Here is a 25877-nt window from a genome sequence, read left to right on the forward strand (position 1 = left end):
GCCTGTAGCTTTTCCTTCGAGTTGCAAACTTTGCCCTCTTGGCTTTGCTATTGGGCAGCAGGCTGCCAGCATCACCAGGCGTCGTGGTTTAGCCCCAGCCAGCAACTCAGCACCACGCAGCCGCTCGCTCACTCCCCCTACCCTGATGGGGTGGGGGAGAGAATCGGAGGAGTAAGAGTGAGAAACACTCCTGGGTTGAGATAAGAACAGTTTAATAATTGAAATAAAGTAAAATAGTAATAATAATAACAATATAATAATGATAATAATAATAATAATATACAAAGCAAGTGATGCACAATGCAATTGCTCACCACCCGCCAACCGATACCCAGACAGTTCCCAAGCAGCGATCACTGCTCCCCGGCCAACCCCCCCCCCAGTTTATGTACTGAGCATGACGTCATATGGTATGGAATAGCCCTTTGGTCAGTTTGCATCAACTATTCTGGCTGTGCCCCTTCCCAGTTTCTTGTGCACCTGGCAGAGGATGGGAAGCTGAAAAGTCCTTGACTAGCATGAGCAGTACTTAGCAACAACTGAAACATCAGTGTGTTATCAACATTCTTCTCCTACTAAATCCAAAACACAGCACTATGCCTGCTACTAGGAAGAAAATTAACTCTATCTCAGCCGAAACCAGGACACCAGGCTGGTGCAGAATATGGAGGCTGCCTGGGAGCCTTCAGCACCCGTTCTCCAGGACTCACACCAGATGAGAAACCTTAGGTGGCATCTGTAATCCTAGGGACCTATTGGTTAGCAATTATAATCCCAGGGAAGTCTACTTCTCTAACTCTGTCCTACATTGCCCAGATTATAATCTCACCATGCTTTGAAGCTCTTTTGATCCTTTTGTTCACCCAAATAAGCCTAATAAGACTCCTGGTTCAGAGGCCAGAAAAGTTGGTGTTCACTTCTACACCATCACCTAGAATCATGGCTCAAAGTTTCTCCCGACTTCATCCCATCCCCTAAAATCCAAAAAAAGGCTGTCCACAGTATATTGATCATTGCAACAAGATGGATGAGAAAAATACTTGAAATTATTGAATTCTGTTAGACTGTCACAGATGATTCACCTTGGTTTAATTCCATTTACTTCAGTGGACTAACATCAGTGATCATTTGGCCCATACCTTTTGGACCTGTGATGTAAATAGCTATTAAATTCCGTACATGAAGTCAGAGCTGTTAGTGTGCCAAATAATGCAACTCTTGTCTGATTTGACATTTTTTCCTGGGCTGGTCTAGAAGAGACTTTTGCCACACTGAAGAGCAATTCAAGATGATGTGATTTCTTACACTGATTAAGTCTTTGACTTGACTTCTTGAGAGATCTACTCTTTTGGAGATAATAACTGTTTTATGTAAGTGTGCTGTGATTTCCAAGTGCATCTGTGTGGAAAAAAAATGGCAAATTCCTCTCTATTAGGGACAGCAATTAGGGTTGTGCGTTCCTGAACCAGCAGCCACTAGCTTTTAGTTACCTTAGAGGATGACTGAAATCAGAATATGAGAAGAGGTTGCTGTGCAAGAGGTGATTTTAAAAGTAGTCAAGGCATGATTCAGATAACAAGCGAAGTGGAAACAGAGCTGTCTTGAGGAAAAGAAAGCCTTGATCTTCAGACTTTCCCTAGCATTTTATTTTATGCACTCCAATTCATGGAGGCCCAAGAGACTTCATAATTTCTCCAGGGTCTCTGCTCATGTAGTGGAGCTTCTGTAAGTAGCAACAGCTTCTTGTTCTGGACACAGACAGTCTGACCCCAGGCACTGGAGGAGATGGAGGCAGATTCTCTCTGCTGTTTCACTGCCATTCATAATAGTGTGCATGTGATTAGTGCGCGAAGTATCAAAAAGTTTGTCTATGACATCAGTTGAACATGGAGGCTAGCCTGGTTTCCAGATCAGACTCATCCAGCACAGACATATTATATATTGGCCTGAAGATGCCATCTCTGGCAGGGTGACAGGGCAGTCTGAACAGGAAGCAGAAATACCCAGGCCTGGTGGATGCTTTAGCCTGTACCCAGCATCTCTTTTGGGTGGACTGGGTGGCCTCAGCACTGGCAGAGCTGAGTGCACACCAGCCCAGTCCACCCGTCCTGAGTGGAGCTCTGCTGAAGCCTGAGGAGAAGCTCCCAGCCACAGCCAGGCATGTAGATGCCACACTGGTGCAGTGCTAATCCCTCAATGCTTAGGGACAACAAGATGCACCAAGTTGTCTTTGTTGTTCTCATAAAAAAGAGGGGAAATTGCCAGCAAGGCAAAATAGGTTTTCCTCTTCTAAGATTTTCTGTCTCTGGTGCCCAGGGGACACCACTAGAGGACTATAAGGGCCATTCATTATCTCTGTGTGAGACCTCTAGTGAAGCAGAGGGACAAGTCAGATACTCTCCAAACCCTGGGGAAACCTGCTGTAATTCTGCATCATTTCTGGATAACAGCGTGGGGTTTGCTTTTGTTTGGAAGAAGCTGCCTCTTTCCACTCTGACCTGTTTATAGAAAGGGACAGAATAAACCAGTTTCCAAAGATGCTGTTGCTACCTGGATTTCTTCAGTGCTGGCTTTGTTCTCCCATTTAAGTCTGCTTTTAATATGCTTTTTAAGTCTGCTAATGAGTACATTCATCACAATTCCCAAATATTTTTTTGTAATTCACTGACTTGACTGTTCTGGAAATTGCCACGTTACACTAAACAATTCTTTTAAAGCAAAGATAGCTGGAAAAAAAGACATTTATTTCCATAAGACTGTCCACTTCTCTTCAGACTTTCCAGATTTATTTTTTTTCTTAGACTTCAGAGTAACCAAGAGTAACTATCTGAAGCCAAACCAATTAGCTGGTTAAAAATAATAAATGAGGAAAAATCAGATTTGTAACTAAATAGGGAGAAACTGTCTGGTCTCCATCTTGTCCCTAGTCTAGTAAGTAACATTTTTTACTAGAGTAATGGGGAGAAAAACAGGTTAATTTAGCCATCTAGACATTCATGGGGTCAACAGAGAAGTATAAAAATCACTTTGACTGATGGTCATTTCCTTGCAAGGGACTGAAACAATTAACTATTCGGATAGTATAAAGCCAACATATGTGCACCATAATCCCCTAGGTGCAATAAAGAGTAATAATGCTTGGAGCACATGAATTTTCACATGAAATATTCTAAGACAGAACTGCTGGAAGCCTCTTAAGGCAATAATGGCTGTAAATTCATATGCAATTCATTAACAGAGCCAATATATTACATATAAAGAATCTTACTGTCACTAAATGTGTGGAAAATCTTAATCAAAATAATTCTTTTCATTCATTCATTTCATCTTTTCACAATTTAAAAAATAACAGAAAGGGAACTTGGGACTTTTTGCATTTTTTTGTTTTGCATTTATCATTAGTGGTACTGTGTGCTTAGTACAGGCAGCAGTGCAATAATCGAGATGAGGCTGTTTATCCTACCAGCTGCTGACATTCACCCCTTGCTTCCCTTGTCTTCCCAGGCTGCACCTGGGCCCCGCTGACAAGCGGTCCGTGGTGCAGTTGTGTGCTGAATAGCTACATCATTTCTTCCTTCATCTTTCCATCTCCTCCTGTCTCCACTGAAACACCATCATTTTCACAATTGCAGCATCTTTGATTATTTTCTGTCCTCATCAGGAACTGCTGTTATTTCTCATTGATGATGTCTAGTTCATCCAAACGTGAAAAGCGAGGTTGTATGATCCACATCTTGGTCATCTCTTACCCCTCACACTGAAACTTGCTTCTCTGTAGCTTCCTCTTATCCAGCTACCAGTTCTTTCTGAAGATGGGCTGAGGAAAAAGAAGTCTGTATCATTTATCTTCATATGAATTTATGCAGCCTTGTTTCCTTTTCTACACTTTTGTCTCTATTTTTACATTAGATTAAAGCACCTCAGTTCTGAAGTTCTGCATCTCATTATGTTCCAATCAGCAACTATTATTCATGAAAGAGAAATTTGATTTTTTCTGGATAATTCCTGAAAACATCAGTTCAATATTCAGCATCCATGAAAAAGGAAAATAGAAGGCTAAAAACTAGTAAGAAAGGGGTAGAAATAAGAATAGAAAACATCAATAGGTCATTGCCAAAGTCTGCAATGCACTCACACCTTGAAAACGTCATGCAATTTTGATTAATCAGTCTTTGAAAGGATATGGTAGAACTAGAAAAAGTAGAAAAGAATATAAAATAATACAAAAATAAAACATAAATTTTATATATATATAAAATCATGAACACCACAGAGAAAATGAATGGGGAATAATTACTGACTTCTTCTCACAATGCAAGAACTGAGGGACATCAAATGAAATGATCAGGTAGCAGGTTAAAAACAGAGGAAATACTTTACAAGCTGTTCTTAAATTGTGGAATTCATTGCCACAGCATGCCACAAAGGGTGTTGAGAAAGCTGAAAGTACAAGTCTGCTCAAAAAGCAATTAGAAAAATGATTGGAAACAAAGCCTACCAAGGCCATTAGACAGAGAGATGTAGTTACATCCATCTCTGAAAGTTCCAAAACAGATGAGAGTTCAAGGCTGGGGGCTAACAGTGGTAGCATGACGGCACTTTCTTGTTAGGCTTTTCCTCTAAGGTTCTGCTACCAGCCCTTGACAGAGAGAGTATGTAAGCAAGAGAGAGCTTCGCTCTGCCCTAGCATTATCATTCTTATTTTCTTTCCTTCCCTCTTGCTGGGACCCATTGTCTTTTGGTCTTCCACTCCAGCAGGTCACCTTTCCTCCTGTAAACCTCCCATATCCTCCACCTCTTTCAGAGGAATTCCTGGGTATTGAGTCATCCCAAAAACACATCATGATTAGCCTTATACCTTTAGTGTATATGTCATAACCTGAACTGAAATATCAACTGATTCTGGAAGATGTCATCCTTTTTTTAACATTTGCAGATTGCTGAGAATGCCTTCAGGGATGAAGAAATGTCACTATATCTTCCAGCTTCATAATATCATGCCCCCATCTCACAGACTTTCTTGTGGTAGCAGAGATCAATAGCAAAACAGAAATAGGAGAAAGAAAGAAGAGATTGATGGGTGCACTCTGCATTCAGCTTTGATCAAGGGAATGAGTTTTGCTTCTGAGTTAATGCAGAAAAAGTTCAGACAGTGCTGGAGACATCTGAAATCTGCTGCTCCCCAGCAGAGCCTTCAAGGAAAGGAGGCCCCATGCTCATGCTGGAGAGGAATGCTTCCAATGGAGGGCCCACAAAAAGTGGAGAGATAAGGTGGGTCTTGTCAGTGGCTCGCGGGATGCAGGCTGTGAGCCCAGTGAGCCTGCATTTCTGTGCTCCTCCTCATGCTGTGCACGAGGTGGAGGAGGGGAAAAACTGCAAACACAAGCACTGACAAATAAGGAGCTTCCTCAACATGATCAGCATACATCTTATGGCCAGATAAGGCTAATAGGGCCGAATATTATTGAATCAGACAGTTACAGCCCCAGATTATCTGGCCTAACCTATTGATTGATCTCACTAAGTACCCGCTGCAAACACATATCCTCATCAACAAGCAACCATTCATTGTCACGGCAAATGATAAATATAGGACGTTTATGGATGAAGGAGTAGCAGACTTTCCTTAAAATATGAGTACATTTTCCACAACTATATAAATTCAGATATATGCCCCTATTCCTGAAGAAGTGCAGATATGCAGTCAGCTATTTTATCAGTAGCTTTTACTTATTATTTTCTTTCAGTGGAATCAGTTTCTTTACTTAAACCACCAAACAAAAGGTGCCCAGTACTGAACAGATCTGTTTAACAAGTTTTGCAAGATAAATCTTGCAGAATATATATTTGGAAAGACATTTCCAAGACAGCTAAATGCTCAGGTTTTTCTTTTAGCTTTTGGTCTGCTTTTGTGTATTTCAAGATCAAGGAGATTTATGGGATTTGAGCTCACTGAACTAGCAGAAAGGGGACAGCATTACAGCCAACAGCTGATGATTTGACCTCTGCTCATCTTTGTAGATTGTCTGCTTGGAAAAAGGAGTTGAAATGAAACAAAGCTGACTTAAAAGTGTTAAGTCCAGCTACATTCATCATACGGTACATTTAAGGCCATGAAATGACTGAATATTCAAAAATAACCCTAGTAAGTGTCCTTGGAAAATAATTGTATCAAATTATTAATCTACACTAAATAAATTGGTTTGACTTGTACTGCAGCTGCCTGCAGGAAATGTCTATTTTACTAAGTTCAAGGCTCCAGAGAAATGCAATTTACATACCAATCTTTAAGTACTGCTAAGACTAATTGTCTTTGGGAGGGGGGTATAATTCTGGCAGTATGTTCCTGAGGTACCACCTTGCTAGTAGGTGTTGATGCTGTTGAAGATGTCCAGTATGCAAAAGTGGTTGAGAAGTTTTCCTGGAGAAGACAGAGGTCAGAGAAGACACCTAGTAGCAGTAACTGAGGATGGGAAAAAATCGTGAACTAGATTTTGCCTTCTCTCTGGAAAGCAATGACATAGGTTATGTAGGAAAACATAGGAAAACAGACCCCCAGGAACGGCAGGTGCAAATTTACCCAGGGATGGAGAAAAGAGAGAAGCTACAGGGACTATGGCCACATCACTAGGTTAACAGCATACCCATGACATTTCTTGGTGGTCCAGTGGCTATTCAGTCCATACCTGTGAGAAGGGTAAGCTATTACACAGCACAGCTTGTGAAGGAAGGCTGTGTCTACAGAGCAGCATGATTTCCCCTCTTTAATGGGTAAGGAATTGTAGTCAGAAGAGAATGTTCCCTCTGCAATTGTAGCAATCCACTAATAAGGATGACCAGGGTGAAAATCAAGCCATGCAATCTTTTTTTAAGAGTAATGACTATAAACCCAAAAAACCACAAGATTCTTATGTCAGTTAAGTCAGTTAAATGTAACGTACTGATTCCTCATTGCTCCCCAAATAGATACCAGGCAGTGACATTAATTTGTAATTTCTTTTCTATATTTCGAGCATGGAGGGGAAGAGAATTTGGGAAAAAAAAAAACAGTGAGCCATTGCAGGAAAAGACTCTTAAAATCAAAAAATCAGCCAGGGGAACCTTACAAGGAAGATGAAGTCCACGAACCTATGCTCATTTAAATCAGTGACAAAAACTCCTACTGGTCCTGATGAGATGGGTGGGCCAAATGAGATCAGGGAGATCAGTTCAGGGCTGTGTGTAAGGGAAATGCAGAGAACCAGCGTGTCCTTAGCCTACAGACTGCAAAGGAGGCTCTCATCTGTGATGACAGGCTTCCCAGAGGAACAAGCAGCAGTTGTGTACAGTGAGGAAGATGCAGATGTTGTGTAAATTAGGAGAGTAACACCGTATTTCCATATGTTATTTGTGTCATCTCCTCCAGGGACTAATCTTACACATAAAGAGCTTTGAAAAGGCAGGTGACCCAAGTGAGGAAAAGTAAGTGGGCACTGCAGTGAACAAATGAATGGTTTGACAGCAAGCAGCTAGAATATTTTGCATAATATCTATTTTAAGCTTCAATAACCAAACTGGCGTTCAGAAGGGTTTCTCTTCTTTCTCTTTCTTTTTTACTAGACTCTCCATATTACAGAGCAACTTTGAAGGACTAATAGTTAAGTATCTGACAAATATCAATGTCACTCTAGAATTTAGTGAAGACCCAGTGCCTTTACCCACTGTGGTTTCTCATTTACTTCATGAAATTAAGCAGACTAGGACATGACACATGAAGCACTGTCAGATTTACAGCAGTAGCTGGATTTCCATGAACATTCTGCTGCTTTCAGCATACATAGCTTTGCCAAAAAAACAATCTCAGCAAAGCAGTGCTTACCTAGCAGGATTTTTTTTTTAAAGAACATGAAAAAGGATGTGTTTTCTTTGTCCGTTTTTTGAGAAAGCAAACAGACATGGCTGATACCCTGATGTCAGAGAAGGTGTCTGTTCAAATCCAGGCCAATGTGCCAGTGCCTGACCTTTGTAGAGTTCTGGTAGCTGGTTGATACTCTGACCGAAACACAGTGGTGATACTCCACGCAAACTACAACTCGAGTGTCTGACTAGTGACAGAATGAGTACAAAGACTGAAATGATGATCCCTACAAGCAGTCTCTGCTGATTTAAGAAGAGTAATCCCCAAGCAAAGCCACTAGGAAATGTTCCAAGGTCTGAGAGCCAGACTTCTCTGCCATGAAGTCCCAGTGAGCAGCAAATAGCTCCATACCATGGTACAATGTGCTGCAATAAACTGAGGTACAACAAGAAACTGTGGCTTTATAACGCATATGTTTGATTTAATCTACAGGTTGGGACTGTCAGGAAGAAGACAATGCAATAGCTGGGGTGTTGCCGGCAGCTCTCTGCAATGGTGATTCATTCAGAGATCCACTGTGTAGCAATGACACAGCGTATGTGGAAGAGCGACGCTCTGGCTTGTGAGTTAGGTGCAGCTGGTCACCAGCATTGCTTTAATGCCTCTCAGACCACATCATCTCCCTGCAAAAAAGGATCGGAGCAGGATTCCATCATATAAAAATGTTTTCACGTGTTTTCCTAAGATAGTGGGAACAGGCTTTTTGAAGAAAATGTTAAGCTTCCCTTGAAATGTAATCAACCCAACACACAACAAGGTCGCCAAACTGTGAAAAAACAAGAGTGTTTGTTAGGGCATGCCCATCTGAATGAAAGTAACAGGCATTAACCAAATTATCTAAGCTACACAAAGAAAAAAAAAAAACAACAAAGGAAGAACATAAATCTGACATAAAACCCGATTTGTATTATTTTTTCATTTTTGTAAAATTATTTTCAGCATCACATAGAAGGAACTTCTAAAAAGTGCCTTTCAGTTAATAGTTTTCTCCATCTCACAGTACCAAGAAGTCTGATTTTTATCTTGTCAATGCTCTTTGGAAATGTTCCCCTTTCAAATCCTGACTGCATATTTGGAGAAAAACTGGCATGCAAATAAACCATTTCTGACAGAGGATCACAAACATTTTTTCCAGATGTCTTTTAAATATCGTATTTCTAACAACATTACAAAATATTTAGAGACTACAGCTTCTGGAATTGGTAGCTTCCAGTGGTGCATCTCAGAATAGAAATTCAGAGTGTGCCGAGCCAGCAGTCTTTGACGTGCCCTGAAAGGACCATTTGATGGGCCAAATCCTGAGAGCTGAGAAGTGTTTGTACATTTCATTCGCTGCTGCAGATGTTCAATTACCCTCAAGAGCAAAGCCCACTTATTTTGTGATGGCTGAACTTTCAGCCTTCGCTTGGAAGAAGAAATTATCTCCTATGGGGTAACAGATGTCAAACAGAAGGTATTTTTGAGATTAACAATTATTTTTGTTAATGAAAATAGTCTCTTTCTTCGTTCCTGTCCTCTCACACATTTTCAATATTGCTCCCTTTTATGATCAGATTTTGACTTCTGAAAGACTTCTTTTGCAGGAGCTAATTGGGAACTGGTCTCTCTCGTGGCTATATTGATTGAACAGAGTGGGTAAACTCTCTGAATTTAATGGTGACTAACAGCCATCTGCTATACTGTATGACTATCATTATTCTGTTTTTGTGGGAAGATGTGATTCCATTTCAGATTCTTAAGCAATTCAAATCATCTGATACAGAAGATATTTTGCCTTTTCAGCCTCCTTTTTTTTTTTTTTTTTTCTCTGGAGAGAAGGTGAAGCCCCTAGAAAAAGTGAACGAGGGGGTTGCTTTTGACCAAAACGTAAATGAATCTGTTTGGTGTCTGATGCAATGCAACAGAGTGTCAGTCTAAACTTACTTTGCTAATCTGTACTGCTTTGCAGGGACTACCCGTTTCAATAGGTTTATAACTGTCTGATAAGTTACTAGCACAAAAAAAAAGAGGTAATCTCTTATGAGGTTTAGCATAGGTTGCTGACAGATTGGACCCTATTTAGATAACACTAATCAATGCATCCTGGCAACTGCCAGATGGGATACTGTATTGCTTGATGGCTTCAAAGGGCATTTTAGGAAAAGATGCTCAAAAACCAGAAAGCATTTCAGCAGAAAAAAGGAAAGTGGTGGTGGATGGCAAGGACAAAAAACTTGAGGAACTGGTTTTGGGCACTCTGGCTCTTCTACCCATAAGGGCTATGTTTTCTGTCTCCAACAAGAGGTATTCTTAATGTTAGTGTGTCTTTGGGGCTGCTTTTCAATAGCATCTCATACTTATTTTATGATATTATTATTCTAAAGTTTAATGGTTTATTAATAATATTGATAAGGTAATTATTAACTAATTAATTATCAAATATTTATTATCAATGATTAATGTTTGTAATATTTAATGATATTATCACTCTATTTCTGTGTTGGAAAGGTAAATTTACAAGCTGATAGACAAAAAGAACAAGCAAATTCTGCATCTGGAGAACCCTCCAGTTCAAGCTGCAACGGGAAGAATAGATGCTGGCATATCCTGTAGAGCAAATAGCCAGACTATGGCTGTACCCATGCACTCAGCCAGGCAGGCAGGCACCTGACTTGGCAGCTGAAGCATCCTTCTAGGAAGGTCTGAAGAAGGTGAACTTGGGAATCTGCAGACCAGTGGTGATAAAGCGAGGACGGCCATGGCAAAGCAAATGCTATGCAAGATGGCAAACTAGAAGCCAACCTGGATGGGATCCTGTTGTCTAGTCACCTCCTTCATGTGTTGCCACAGGATAGCTTTCTCTGAAAAAGTTTTTATGCTTTTATTGGCTAATGAACAAATAGGGTAAGACCTGAAATGATCATTTGCAGTAAACAGGGTTGCAGATGGTAGGAATACAGGTATGTTTGAATGTGTTATTTGCATAGTAAGGAGTGAACATGTTATCACAGACCTGACTGTAAGTTGTAGGTCCTGAGGAGCAAAGTTCCTATCACTAGCTTTGGGCATCATGCCCTGCAAACTTAATGATCCTGTAATGTGTTTTAATGGAATTAACCAGCTAAACAAAGAGCCTCCAGATGCTACCCCACTCCCAATCCCAGGGACTTTCTAGGTTCCACTCCCATGTTGATCAAAAGCTGAATACGGTTTACACTGTGGGGGACAAAGGCTGTTGTAGAGCATTGGCTTAATGACTGCAGCCTTTAACAGTGCTCCCATAAGGCTCTGCCGCACTGGATCAGGTCTTACGGTAAAGTGTGTGCATGGGGTCAGCCCTTCAAAAAGTGCATTTCAAAACTGTGTGATTTTCAATGGAAAAATAAGTGCAGCATTAGAGCACTCTGATTTTTAAGAGACAGCACAGTTCTGTGCTTCTGGCCTACCAGATACAGCTTCTGCTCCATGCACACACCAGAGAGCAAAACAGGGCTTTTGCAGACCGTTGCAGCGTACTCTATGGGCCCTCCATAAATTATTGATGAAACAGCTAATCTTCCATGCATGCATGAGCAACACACCTTGTCTTTCCCTTTGGAGCTCAGGTGAGACTTGTTCATAATACAGCTTTTGCTAAAAATGTACCATGCATGCACAAAACACGGTTTTCAAAGGCTCTTAAGCCAAACAAATCAAAAGTGTTCATCACTGAAGCACTCAAATTTCTCTGCTAAATTTTAAATTTCAGCCTGCACCTATTTCAGTGTTAGAAGTGTCAAAAATCATCTTTCCCTTTTATATTATGAGAAAAATACATTTGTTCCCTTTCTCTCACTTGAAAACAGCAAGTTGCTTTTTTCCTTGAGCTTTGAGTTAACATCATATTTGGGCTATGTAAAATATCAATCCAAGAAATAGAGGGTTCAAACACTACTAAGAAGTTGAAAACCAGAAAGCAAAAAGAAAGTATCTAGACAAGCATTATTATTGTTTTCAACATCCCATATGCTGTAAATACCTGATGAGTTTAAAAGAAAAAAAAACCCACCTATTATCAATGTTACTTCCAACAGGAGAATTGTGGGGAGGAGGAGAAAAAACTCCACAACTCCCTGCTTGGAGTAAGTATATTTTGCAGGGCAGTGGCAAATCAAGCCCTGCAGAGCTGCCTTACCCTGTGCCACGCAGCCAGGCACATAACAGAAGCCTTTATTGCAGAGCATGGAGAGAGATGTAACATGACTGTGGTTGTATAGATTCCTTCCCTGAGAAGCAGGGACATCACAGGGTGGTGTGCTGACAAACAGTCTGATCTGCAATCTGTCCCAGGGATGAGACAGCTCCTCCCTGCCTCTTCTTAAGGGCTTGGGAGGAAATCGTACATTGGCTCCAAGTCATCACTGTTTTCAGTCTTGATGAAGCCTTTTCCCCAAGTTTTTCTGTTCACCTGAGGCAGTGCAATAATGGAAGAGGGAACTACAGCGTATTGACCTCATGCTGGATGAACAAATCAACTCTGACTCCACAGACTGCTTTTAGGAGGGCATTGAGATGGAAGGCAGTTTGAAATTCAGATTCTGGGCTGCACTTGCATAACAGGGGATTAGAAAAGAATAATTTTGTAACCTGACTAAATATTATTCCATCTTGATGTATCTGTGCTGTGAAAGGACCAGGCACACACCAGGGCTTAGGTCTACAAACTCTCTGAAATCAATAGGAAGAGAGGAAACTTAGGAGATAGAAATGTCAATATTCTGTTGGATCTGGGCCAAGGTTTGACAGTGTGAAGTATTGTGCAAAGACAGCACAAGACCCTTCCTCAAAGAGCTTGATGTCTAAATATGAAGCGTAAGTTACTGAGAAGTGAGAAATTCAGGACTTCCCACTACAGGCACAAGGCCTCACTTTTCTTATGCTATTAAGTTTTAAACCCCACCATATTACATGTTGGTTTAATGGATCTGCTCAAACTAGCCCACAATCCCTTTCTTCTAGCATGTGTGTCTTCAGCAAGAGATTACCACCTCCTGAAACACATGGGAGAGCAGTACAAGAAAAACCCTGATACATTTCTAGCTATCTTTAACCGCCGTAAAGGGAAGTGGTTAGAGGAGGAGAGTTAGAAACCTATGATTTGCCATCTTTCAGTGTTTCAGTTTCTCAGCCAGAGCCCTTCACACAGCCCACAGTCAATTTATGGGAGCTACAGAACCACTGAAGCAGCCAAATGTGAAACTGAAGTGGTCTCCCTCAGCAACCCAACTGAGAAACTAAATAAGGGCCCAATTCAACTCCCAGCAGAGACCACACTGATCAAGGCAATGGGATTATGGTACTTTTGGCTGCAGCGGAAGCAGGACGAGGTTTGAAAATGTGCAAGTGAATACAAAGGGCCATCTGACCACTAGTGCTGACACTGCTCACTGGGCTCTGCTATGCATGATGTGATCCAACATGTGTCTTCCTCAAAATATTTTATCACTTGGTTGAAAGATAATTTAAGGAATCAGCCACTGACAGTTGGCCATTGGGGCTGCGAGGGAAGTGTTAAAGACTTCAGTGATTTTTGCACAGGATGAGAGGCTCAGGCCTATCGTAGTCTTAACCTTGAAGGTTGGCAGGGACAGAAGAAGCATGCAGAAGGCACCATTGCTATTGCAACAAAACCAGAAAACTTCAAGGAAAAAAAACCCAAACATTTTCTCTGTAGGTAAATTCAAAGTGGATCCACAGGTTGCCATGGATACAAAAGTCCGTTTACTCCAGTAGTGTTTTCTAGCAGCTAAACACAAGTGATTAAGGAGAAAACACAGCTATGTTTATAATGTTCCATTACATTTGTATAATTAGTTCTTTCGACTGCAAACCACCACTAGTGACCTTTTTCTCGACTGTTCATAAAAACCCAGTGGGCTGATGAGACCATTTTTAGAACCACCTGTCCTATCTCTGCCTCTTCACAATCATTTGGGATCAAATGACTACTAGCATGTCACACATGGCAATTTTCACAATCCAGAACCCTCATTTCGTGTTACAGTAATCCAACGAGCAGTTCGTATGGCTGGTCTGAGAGAAACACATGCACAGCTATGTCTTAGACCATAAGGCAAGCCAAACCCTAGGCACACAGCCCTGAGTGGGAGCCTCTATAGTCCCGTCTCAGAAAAGTGACCTTATCCTCCCATGCATGCATGAGAGACTAAAGCAATCTCTGCTTGTGGGACAGGCAGAAGAGTGACTTGTCTTTGTATAGACTAGGCTAAGAGAGGGGAAAGGTCCGCCAACAAAAGGCTCATGAGTGTGCATGGCAGGAGACTCCATCTTTAAAATGTGATGTTGGATTGGTAACTGTAAGGGTCAGTCCTGCCTCTCTCCATTGATGTTGTAGTGCTCTCCTCCCAGAGCTCTTATGTCCAGCACTCCCTTCAAAAAAAGGAAAGCTGAAGTTCTGACATCTGGCATACCGTTAGGCAGGAAGGTCCTAGCAATATGCTTCAGCCAGCTGCAATGGGAGCCAGCTTTTGGAGTGAAGTGTGCAAGAGTTGGGAGACATTGTCTTTGCTGCAACCAGCAGCTAGAGAAGTCTGGGTGGGTTTCTTCGGTCTTTGGACTGTTCCCATCAATATTTTTACTGGGAGCCCATTCTGATAAACCTTCTTATTCTGTCCCCCACTTCAGAGCAGTCCTTCCCATTGTTGTCTTTTACTGAAAAATAGCAAGTTTAAAGGCATTTCAGTGTCTGTGGACACCCTCGTAGAACCTGGATACTGAGGTGAATTCTACATCATCTGGATGGAGAGATCCATCCGTCCAGAAATCAAAAGTTTATGTCAATGGCTCTAGTACAAAGAACCTATCAACATCTTTTAAATATTTTTTTCAGTCTTAAAAACTGTTGTGTGAGAAGGTCAACACAGGGCACCACTACTCTTTGTTTCATGGGAACTGCATATAAAACAGACAACATTTGTGAAGAGTAATCTGTGGTTTTCTACATGCCAACCCAGCAAACTGGATTCATGAGGTTCAAGCTGGTCGCTCATCATTACTAGCAAGAAAAATTCTGCAAGGCCAGTCATGCCTTCCCGTCAGGGTATTCTGAAGACACACGGTGGCATGGATGCGATTAAAAGGATAGTTTGGCCTACAGAGCTATGATTTCCAGTGAGCAAGGAGATGAAATGAACCCAGTGTGATGTGCAAGTTACAGGCTAAGTCGGCAGAGCTTGCAGTAAAAAAATTTAAAAATCCATTTGTATGTAAACTTAGTAATTTTTTAATATAATCAATAAGACACTTATGAGATTTTTCAAAGTAGAAATATGGCTTAAATCTCACCCCTCAAATTACACTGGGCTTTTCTGTTCGCTTAAGGACACACAGGAGATGGATTCTTTCCTCTAGATTTGGCTGTATGCACTGCATAGAACTTTAAAGTTTTAATGAAGTCATTGCAATTTAAAAATATCTGAATAGAGCATAAGATTGGTCTTTTAAGTATCTACACAGTCCAGCTTTTATCATATTCCAGGTTGTGCTAGAGTCTTTGAGAATCATCAGAAGGACATTAATCTTTGGTTTTTTAAAGACAGAAACATTCAGTATTATAAAATTTGTAAAATCTGTAGCACTAACAGATCTTCAGATCAACCTACGCTGAAAGTTTGCATAGAAAAATGCAAATAATATGCCCCCCCAGTTGCATACAGTCAATCCACAGTTTATTTTGAAAGCACTGCTGTAAAAGGGTAGGCTCGATAGCTGCAGTCACTGTCGGCGAGAAGGGAAGCGGGGACTGTCTTCTTAATGAGTGTTTGTACAGTAACCAGCACAGTGGGATGCCAATAGTAATAACAATAAACCTTTATCAGAGATTTCAAACATTCCTGTAACATCAGACAGACGGTTCTGACTGCAGCACAACCAGGGGCTTCAGCTGCTGTATGGATTACTCCAGGGATACTTCTGAATCGTGTTTAACTAACCCAGTCAGGGTGCGGGTATTTTCACTTCCCTCGTTTTTCTTGTGCCACCATATTGCTTTTAAATTAGCGGCAATGTTGGAGGAATGGTTACTTCACACCACACTCGCCCGAGAAACCAAACCACACACCACAGGCGCTCAGCCCCGCAGCCGGCAGCGGGCTCAGTGCTGGCTCCAGCAATGGGCAGGAGCAGGCGTCTCACCCCCGGCCCGGGCAGAGCCCCCCAGAGCCCGAGCTGGCTGCAGGCCCAGCAGCCGGCGAGCACCTGGCTGGTGGGGCCCAGCTGGCCCGCAGCCCTGTGCTGCAGCACCTTCCCTGCTTCGCTTCCAGGGCCGCCCCAGCGCTGGAGCCCTGCGCCCTGTTTCGGGGCAGCGACATCAGGGCCCCGGCTGCCATGTCCCTGCTCACGCTCCCCCACCTGCCCGCCACGACGAGCTGGCGCGGCCCCGGCCACGCCGCCGAGGCCCCAACCCACCCGGGCCCCACCTCAGCGCCTTTCTCCTCCCTGGGGAGGGCCCGGCTGCGGGGGGCTCCGCAGCCAGCCCCCGCCGGCGGCCCCTTGCCCGCGGGGGAGCCCTTCGCCCCGCTCCCCGCACAGCGGGCGGGGCTGGCGGGCCTGCAGGCAGCGAGGCCAGCGCTCCCGCCTCTCCTCTGGCCTGCCGGGCGCCAGCACCGCGGGCGGGCGGACAGCTCCGGCCGGGGCCGGGGCCGCGGCCGGGGCCGGGGCCGGGCGCAGGGACCCTCCTTCCGGCGGCGGCGCGCAGCGGTGGCCCCGCCGCAGCCGGCGCTGTGGTTTTAAATGGGCGGAGCGGCGGCGGGCGGCGGGGCGGGCGGTGGGCGGCCGGCGCCGGCCCGCGGCACCCATATAACCCCACCTCCCGGGCGCGGAGTGCCGCGGTAATTGGCTGGATGTGGTACTTGGAGATGTTGAGCTGGCTCCTTCCCCCCATGTCCCTGCACACACACAGGGGCGGGTGGTGCGGGCGGGAGCGGGAGGCAGGGCTCAGCCCCGGCGGCGGCGGGGCTACCCCCACTCCCTGCCTGCCCGCCGCCGTGCCGGAGCCGCTCCTGCTGCTGGGTTGCTGCCTGCGGCCGCAGGACCCGGCCGAGCCGGGCCGAGGGGAGCGCGGGCGGCTGCTGGCGGCGGCCGAGATGATGGCGGAGGGCGGCGGCGGGCCGCCGCGCAGGAAGGCGCTGTCGCTGCTGGAGGCGGCCCGCTCCCGCTACGAGAGCCTGCAGATCTCCGACGACGTCTTCGGGGAGTCGGGCCAGGACAGCAGCGGGAACCCCTTCTACAGCACCTCGGCCGACTCCCGCTCCGCCGCCTCTTCGCAGGACGAGGACGACGAGGAGGACGAGGGGCGCCCGGAGGGGCCGGGCCCGCGGGGCAGGGCGGCCCGGCGCCGCGCCCCCAGGGCGGCGGCCACCCCGGCGGAGCGGCGGCGGCAGCGGCAGGGCGGCAGCGGCAGCGCCGTCCCGGGCGGCCCCGGCCCTATGGAGGAAGAGGAGGAGGAGGAAGCGGAGAAGGGGGGCTGGACCCGGTCGCTGCGAGACGTCCCACCCCCTCACTTCAAGGATAGCAGCGGTACGCGGAGGGCGGGCTGGCGGGGCCGGGGGCGGCGGGGCCGGGCGGCCCTTGGGAGCGGCGGTGCCCGCGGGGGGTGCACGGAGCGCGGCGCCGAGGCTTGGGAGAGAAGCCCCTGCGGGCCCGGCTGTGGGCCTGGGCTGGTGCCCGGCGCCGGGGGCGGAGGAGGCGGCAGGTGCCTGCTGGCCGCCGCCTTCCCGGGAGCGGCCCCGTTGTCAGGCCGCTGGTGCCCGGGGCCGGTCGCCCTGGTGCGGGGAGAGCCCGGCCGAGGCGGCGAGGGGAGGCCGCCTGTGCTTAGTCACAGGCATCCCCTCCCCGGCGCTGGGCGCTCGGCTGTGCTCTGGTGTGGCGGGCGGCTCCTCGTCCCCGCTTCCAGGTGGGGAAAGCCGCGGGTCTGGGCGGTGTGGGTGACCTGCGCTGCGCAGAAGGGCTTTGGGAATGGGATTCCCTCTGGCTGCGAGGCTTTCTGTGCAGCAGTGCCTAACCTTAACCCTTTTTGCATGGCTTTTGGCCAGAGTGAATACCAAGAGAGTGGTGAAATGACGTGATGTGACGTACAACAGCAGTGCACAGCGCTGAGATTTCCGTGGACTGGCTTGTGTAGCAAGTTGCACCACTGGTTTGCCTAGGGAGGCATTATAACATACCTGTCTGCAGGCCTCAACAACCAATTTGACCGTGTATCAGCAAGGCTTTGCAAAAAAATACTAATGGTTGTGAAGAGCTGGGATTGAAATAAAACATTTGCATCTCAGAACAGGATGTGATGATTGCTGTCATCATCAGCTGAGCTGATGGCTTGCCCATCTTAAGGTTGCTTGTCTTCACTGGGTTTTCTTGTAGCGTTTAGTTCCTTCATTTTGCTGTTAAAAGGTAAATGCAGAAGAGTGCTGCTACGCTTGGTGTAGTGTGCTGAAATGTGTGCGCAATGGGACAGGGAGAAACCTATCTGAGGAAGCAGCTTGGGATGGGGGAGTAAGGTGGAGCTAGCACTGGAGCCCAGAGAAAGTTCTGTCATGCTTCTGACAGATGTGCAAACAGAAGTTGTGTCTACATCTAGAAATAGCTAGACCCTGTAAAATGTTTAAATACCAATCTGCTGTGCATCTTTAAAGAACTCTGTAAGTTTTGTTGATGATTCTTATTCATAAGCATATCTAAGATAAGGTTCTGGACCATAGGCTTTATGGTGTGATGATATTTCAGCATCAATTATCACTTACTTTCTCTGCCTTTGCTGGCTTATTTCTTCACATCATTACTTTATAGTAATATCCATTTTACCATGGACAGAACTGGGATTAGCATTTTAATGCTGGTTTGGAAAAGAATTAAGTTGATGACCTATTAATCCACAAATTCAGATTTCTTTTGAAATAAAGGAGTCTGATTTATGGTTGTCAGAAATAGATGCAGACGTCCCTTGAGGAAGGTATATAGGTATTGCTGTGAATATTTCCTGCTAGTAATAGATGGAGAAGGGGTTGCTGCTGCCCTTTCATGCTGTTGATCATGATGATAGATGCTGCATGGTGATCTGGTTTGGCGGAAGTTCAGTTAGTGTCATGGTTTGATATGTGTGAAGCATGTACCCTCTGTGATATTTTTGACTACTCAAATTCCAAGCTATGGAAACTACTGCATTGTATATAACTAAGCTCTTACAATTCTAGTTTGTAGATTGACTGGTTTTAGACCATGCATATGTCGTAACTGGAGTCACGCTAAGCATACTTGAACTGGCACCATTGTCACTTCACTGGATGCTGTTCTGACCCAAGAGTTCAGATCCGTACCTGCTGAGGAAAAGGTCTCCACTGAGGTGAAGACAGCTGTCCCTTGCAGTGACAGCACATCTTTCACTCACTAATGGAGTACAAGCCAGAAATGCAGGGTCAGACACAGCACTAACAAAACCATATTCTCAGTTCCAATGTGTTGGATGTAAGAATCCTTTCTTTCTAGGTTCTAAGCTTAAAATGAAGAGCTTTTCATGAGACTGAGATAAAACTTATCTTTGGTTAGCACCAAAACTTCCGAGTGTGGCCTTTTGGTCTTCTCTCAAGAGAAGAATCCTGGTGGCAAGTACTTGACATCATCTGATGCCAGAAGACAAATGTCCTTGTAGACTGAGGTCTCATGAGACTTCAGTTACATCAGTGCTGGAAATAAATCTTTGAATTAGACTAGGATCAAACCTAGTGTCAAGCTGTTTGGATTGGGAGACTGCCCCTTCATGAAAGGGAAGATGTGGAGTAGAAAAAGGTTTAAGTTAATGAGAATGAGCTAAAGCTCCCAAGAAAAAAAAAAAATGAAGAGCTACTTAAAAAAGTCGTGTGGTCTTTTTAACCAGAAGTAGAAAATACTATCACTTTGGTTTTTTTCTTTGAGTAAATTACTTAATACTGCCTTTCCCTCCCCAGCCCCGGTGGCAGATTCTGACACACTGAGGAAGGTCTGGATTGTCAGGAGACAAGTGACTGGATGGCATTGCTATGCAACACTGTGCAGTTTGTGTCCCTGACTTATGTTTTCTGCCCCTTTTTCGGGGATCTCCAGTTACTGTTGTTTCTGTTCCATTTAATAAAAATAGTGGGTGCTTAAACTCCCTGGAGGGCAAAAAACCCCATGAATAGCTTTAACTGACTTCCTTTATGGAAATCCAAAATAGCTGTTGACTTTAACACAGAGGTTAGAACAGATGGCTTGCTGGCACTTTGTGTTTTTTCCAGTTAAGCTACTCTGCAAAATCATTCTCTTTAGTTGCTGAGAAAAATCCCAACCATATTGTGATGCCCTGATTTTGAAACTGATAACTAGTGGCACTGTGTAGTTCTGATTAAAATAGGTTGAGGAAACAAGGAAGCTCAAGTGCCTGTTACAAATGTCAAGGCGGTAATGTGAGTTCTGAGGTAGTGGGATATGAGTAGTGGACAGGAGGTCTTGGAGGAAGTTGTTGAAATGCCTTCCCTTCACAAAGAGTGCCTGGCTACACCAGGTCCATGGGTAGGTCACCATGTCTGTTTAAAAGGATAATGGCATCCATGATCAAATGTTGGGTCCAGGCATGTTTTGGCATCTCCCTTCTTGTTCTCTCTGAACCTCACTGTGAAGGGGAAGCGGAATTGATTTGTTGGGAAGTGAACCTACAAATAGGCTTCTAGGAAAGAAGGTCTGACCTCTACCCAAACAGTACTTTAATTCTGAAAGGACGGATAGCTGGGGCCCCTCTGGCTTCCTTTCCTCTGAGGGCAGGACAGAGCTAGTTGTGGAAGTGCAGAAAGAATAAGAGAACAAATTGCTGCTAGGATAGGGAAAGCATAATTGAAATGGAGAGAGCGAGCAACTATTATTACTTTAGTGGCAAGCTAGTAGGTGCCAGTAACTCAACACAAACCCTTCATTTCTGGTCACTCCTGCCTCAGACTTAATTGGTGTGCTCTTCCTTCCTTCAAGAGTGGGGTGGCTCTGGGTGGTGCCTTCCCTTGCTAGCTCAGTAATCTGGCCAGGAAATGTTCCTTAATAGAGGCACTATTGGTCCTGGTCCTTCTTTGTGGAAGGTCTTAGAAGGTGCAAATATCCTGGTATTGCTGCAGCTTGATGTTCCTAAATTGGGGGTAGCTGGCGTTCCCTTCCTAGGGTCCAATGCTTCCTATATCCATATAGTTCAGTGACCAGAAAATTGGACCTCAGATGTGAGAGCACTTCCTATTGTTAGGGATAATGTTTTAGGGTAGCAGCAATAGCAGGGAAGTCTGAGCAAAAGTTAATGCTGAAGTCCTCAAAGTTACAGCCGATCAGTGCTACTGTTTTCTGCGCTTCCTGTGCCCTCCAAACCCCATTCTTAAGCCTAGACCTGAGGACAAAATGTTAAGAATGTTCCTTGTTGAAAGAGCACAGCAGCTCCTCTTCAAGTTGCATTTAGAGAGTGTAACTAGCTTTTTATGGATTTCCAGAGTATTTCTCGGAAACACTACATGTGCTGTAAGTTACCATCTTTGAAGAACACGCTCCAGTAGAACAGCATGCTCTCAGGGAGAAGTTGCATAGACTATGAAGAGGTCACCTTGAAGAGGTTTAAATGAATATTTAAAGTAGTTTTTAATTTTTTTTGTAAGAATGTTCTTTTCCAGAAAGACCAGGTTATGGGAAACAGACATTTACTCCATCATGGCTGCCACATGAGAGATGATCTTCTGCACAAGGGAGGTTATGTTATCTGAGAGATGAAGTAAGCCTGCGTGCAGGATGATAGCATGTACCAGCTAAAGTCAAGGAAGCAAGGCACAGCTTTAAATTCCAGGTTGTGACCACCCTCACAGTAAAAACAGATTTTCTTATGTTTAATCACAAGAGTCTGTTTGCATGTCAGCTGATAAGACTTCACTCTTCATTGGATTTTTTTCAGTAGTGTTGTTAATTTATGAATGTCAAATAAGGAAAATTAATTTAGTTCCTTCAAGTTAATCTCCAGTGAATCATACAGTACAATATATATTGATATAGCATGGAGCTGTTCATTTGACCTGTGTTCTAAATAGTTTTAGCAGAGCTAAACAATTCAGTTAAAGTTAAATAATCAAAGGAGAGGGAAATTATATAGGTAAGGGGAGAAAGGCTTTTAGCTGTTATTTGAATGGCTATAATTGTAACTAGGCAGAGAGCTGTAGAAGGTCTTTGCAGGATGTAGGGGGATCCAGTGCACATAACCTTCCCAGGAGTGTGAAAAGGCAGATAGGAAGGCAGCATTCCAGCGGCAGGGAGCCTGGAAGAAGAGCTCTTGGGTCAGGCTGGGCCATAAGAGGGCCGTATACATGCCACCATCTAACAGTGGTGGTGGTCTTGGTTCAAGTCCTGAATAGAATCTGAAGGCTTTAGTCTTATTAGATTGAGGTCAATACTTAAAAACTCCAGAGGTGGAAGAAAAGCTATGAAAGCTACTTAGTCGCTTACGGCAGATTCTGCTTCAGAAATATCTGGGCCAAATTCTCTGACTGTAAGTGGATAAAGTGCTGCTGATGTGACTTGTTCTTGCTTACTTATGTCATCAGATAAATTAGTTGCTTTTGACGTGCACAGCCATGCAAAATACTGGAAAAAAATTGCGTATCTATGGAATCTGTTCTTGCATTCTAAGTAGAAATTATATCTTCCTAGAAGTGTTGTGATGCTGTCATTATGGTAACTCCATCACAAAGATGTACACTACCACTTTGCAGACCCTTTATAGTATGACTTAAAGGTTTGAAGTTTTGCTAAATAAGTGAATTATGCAAAGGCTTAATACCTCTTATGTCTTATGAAATCTAAATGTGCTTTTCAGGTGGTTTTACTGGGTTTAGAGTACATTTTCCTGCTTCCATCATCACTGAAGTGATGCAAGTGAATGACATGACAGCCCTATTGATTCTAAAATCTAGTGGAACTTAGCTATCTGTGTTCCCTTCCTTCTTTTGCCCACAGCTCTGCTATTGAACACGCATTTAGGGAATAACCTAGCGTTGATAAACTTAATGGAAAAAAAACTGTTGTTCTCTGCTTCTATACAGAGAACCACTTTTGGTCAGTACTTGAGACATGAAAGTCTATAAGCACTGCAGATCAAGGTCTTCTCCACAGACACCGTCTAGCCTTTTACAGAGAAAAAGTATATTTACTCCTAGACCTTTTACTGCACCAAATGAGTCTTTTCCCCTTGCAGCTGTTGATGGGGGTCATTTAAAAGAAGTAGATTAGTTCCTACAGCTACTCATGTCCTTTTGTCAACATCACAGAAGCAGTACAGCAAACAATTTCCTTGTCTACATACCTGCAAGTCAACCTGGAGAGGAAATTAGCCTCTCTGCTAAGTCTAATGAGGATGCTAAGAGTAGAGTTGGCTTGCTAATTCTGTATAGACTGCTAGGTCACAGGAAGCTGTCCTGCATGCCATAAACTTAAAAGAAGCTGGAAACTTCTCTTAGGTGTGCTTGTTCATGTAGGTGTTTTGTTTCCCTCCCATGCTCAAGTTTCCAGAATTTTGGAGCAGATGGATTTAACAGTTTGAAAATACAAGGTGCTTCCCAAAGGGAAGGTAATCATGGATACAGCTACACATCTTATCTAGAGGTCAGTAGAATATAATCCCTAAAATACCTCATCTTCCTGAATACTGCCAAAAATTGGGCATGTTATTAGCAAACAGAACAGATGGACTCAAAAGGAATGTATGGCTAAGACAAATGCATGAGAACACTAGCATTTGACATCTTACTTCCTTGTGGCAAGGCATCCTTTCTCAGAGCTTATCCAAGCTCCCACTTCATATTCCTTAAAGAACAGGATGTTAGTCAGTCACTGGCTCTATCTGAAAATGAACAGGCACATAACTGAGTGGGTCTTTTTAAAACGAAGCCAGAGCTCCTTGACTGAGGGACTGAAGGGAAGTAGGCTTGGAAGGCTCCTTAGCTTATTTTGGCTCTGTATAAATTACTCCTGGATTATCTCCTGATTTTCTGTGAAGACAACTGGTATTAATGGCACATGATAGAAAACATGCTTTTGATTCTGCTTCCTTGGACAGCATAAGGGATTCACAGGACCTGTATTGACAAACTGTATTTGCCATTAAGAAGGACAAAGAACAAAACCAAGCAACTTCTATTCAGCAAGCAATACAAAGCTGTAGTTGTGCAGTTATGCAAACCAAAGCATAGTCAATGAGGCACACTGTCATGATGCAAAAATCATGTCAGAGAGGGATACACAGGAGACACAGAAGCAAAGAATATTGTGTACGTCTGTATGGATGGGAGGAATTAGCTGTGCATTGGACAGGAAGATTGCTGGACTGAATAAAAGATACAGTGAGCCCATCAGTGGGCACAAATGGAAGTGTTGTTTCTAGTGAAGAAAAAGCAGAAAAAAGACTTAAAGCAGCTGCTGCTATAACTGTGATTCATTTCTGATTACATATGGCAGAGAGGTGGGTGTGTATGAAAGATTAAATTGGAGCAAAAAATGAGAAATCTTTCCTTTTTTAAGTTCCTTACAAAATTCACTGTTGTGGAAAGTCTGACTATCCAGTGCGTATAGTCATCTCTGCTTTTTTTGAAAGGTAGATGTTGGCTAACTTCCTGGTGGGTAGCACTTGTAGGTGTGCAGTGTGGGGTCAGCGTGTAGCTGTGGGCGTCTGGCAGTTCCCATTGATGTCACTGTGCTGTCTGCTGCTGGATGCATCCTGCTGATAGAGGGCTTGGGCAATGGTAATCTTGTCAGTTCGTTCTCAGAAACACTACTTTGAAGACGTTATATGTATTAGAACTCATACATGTATGCACTTATGCATACGGCTTATGGCATTTGGGGTGGGAATCTAGTTCTGCTTATCCTGCCCCAGTACAGGGAAGACAGTTCAACTGGACTGCAAGGCAAGAGGTGGCCAGCCTTCCCCAGAGGGCAGGGTGGTGGTTTGTAAACCTTCCCTTGCTGCAGTGGCCTAGCAGAAATGAAGCACCTTTGGTTTGGGGCAAGGGATTCCCAAGATGATCTTGAAAAATGTAAGATGCTCTTACATCTGTCATGCTGGATATGTTGCATTATGGATATAAATACATATGTAGATAGAAATTCTTGTTTAGCCTTTCCAAGGGCTTCTAGCTTGCTGGACAGTATTCCTGAATGGGCTCACTAAATGAGAAGACCTCCTTAAACTGAAGACTTTTCCTCATTTCTCGGCCATCATAGTTATTCCTTACTTACAAACTTGTCCTGTTATGTAGTTATTGGTTCATTTGAGATGAAGTAAAATACAGCGTCTGAAGGTTTATACTCATGAGATCTGCATTAATTCCCTCTTGTCATGCACTTTGAGATTAAAATAAATTAAACACTAAGACCTGGAGTGCCTTTGAGTGACCTGTAGCTACTTTCATGGTGCTAACATTGTTGCACATAGTCTCAGTCCTTTCTTTTAAGGGTAAGGAAAGGAAGTAGCTTTGAGCGTATCATGAGTCTCCCCCATTGGGAAGAGTGATGGGTTTTGGAGTAAACGACATCCTGCTCTTTCCACTTGATGGGGTTGTACTTGAATAAGGAATGACCCTCTCAAAAAAGGCCTTTCTTCGTCTGCTTCTGTACTACTGGGTAATGACTCACACTTAAACTGACATCAGAGATGGTCTAAACCAGCTTGTCAGACCTCTGCAGCCGCCCTCTGTCAGGGTGCCCCGTGGGGCCTGGGGGCTCCCTGGTGGCTGGGCGCTATGGGGGCTCCCCATGGGGGTCTGTCAGGGCAGGGCCTGGCAGCCGGGGCCTGTCCCGCAGCCCCAGCCATGAGCAGAGCTGCTGAGGGCACTGGGGCAGCTCCAGCCCTGGGCATCGGGCACTCCCTGGGGACAGGCCAAGGCCAGGTTGCGATGTGCGCCTGCCTCGGCAGAGCCCATGG

General features: G+C 44.3%; 1 protein-coding gene across 1 annotated transcript in view; it reads left to right on the forward strand.

Annotated features, from left to right (window-relative positions):
- The first annotated feature begins 17022 nt into the window (after positions 1-17022).
- The window catches only part of PGBD5 (piggyBac transposable element derived 5), a 70313-nt gene continuing 61458 nt past the window's right edge, over positions 17023-25877 (forward strand). The window contains exons 1-2 of the mRNA XM_075708419.1: positions 17023-17249; positions 17331-17452. Of these exons, the coding sequence (XP_075564534.1) occupies positions 17023-17249; positions 17331-17452 (349 nt within the window). The remainder of the gene's footprint in view (positions 17250-17330; positions 17453-25877) is intronic.

The sequence above is a fragment of the Pelecanus crispus genome, chromosome 3, assembly GCF_030463565.1.
Source record: "Pelecanus crispus isolate bPelCri1 chromosome 3, bPelCri1.pri, whole genome shotgun sequence".
Taxonomy (NCBI): Eukaryota; Metazoa; Chordata; class Aves; order Pelecaniformes; family Pelecanidae; genus Pelecanus; species Pelecanus crispus.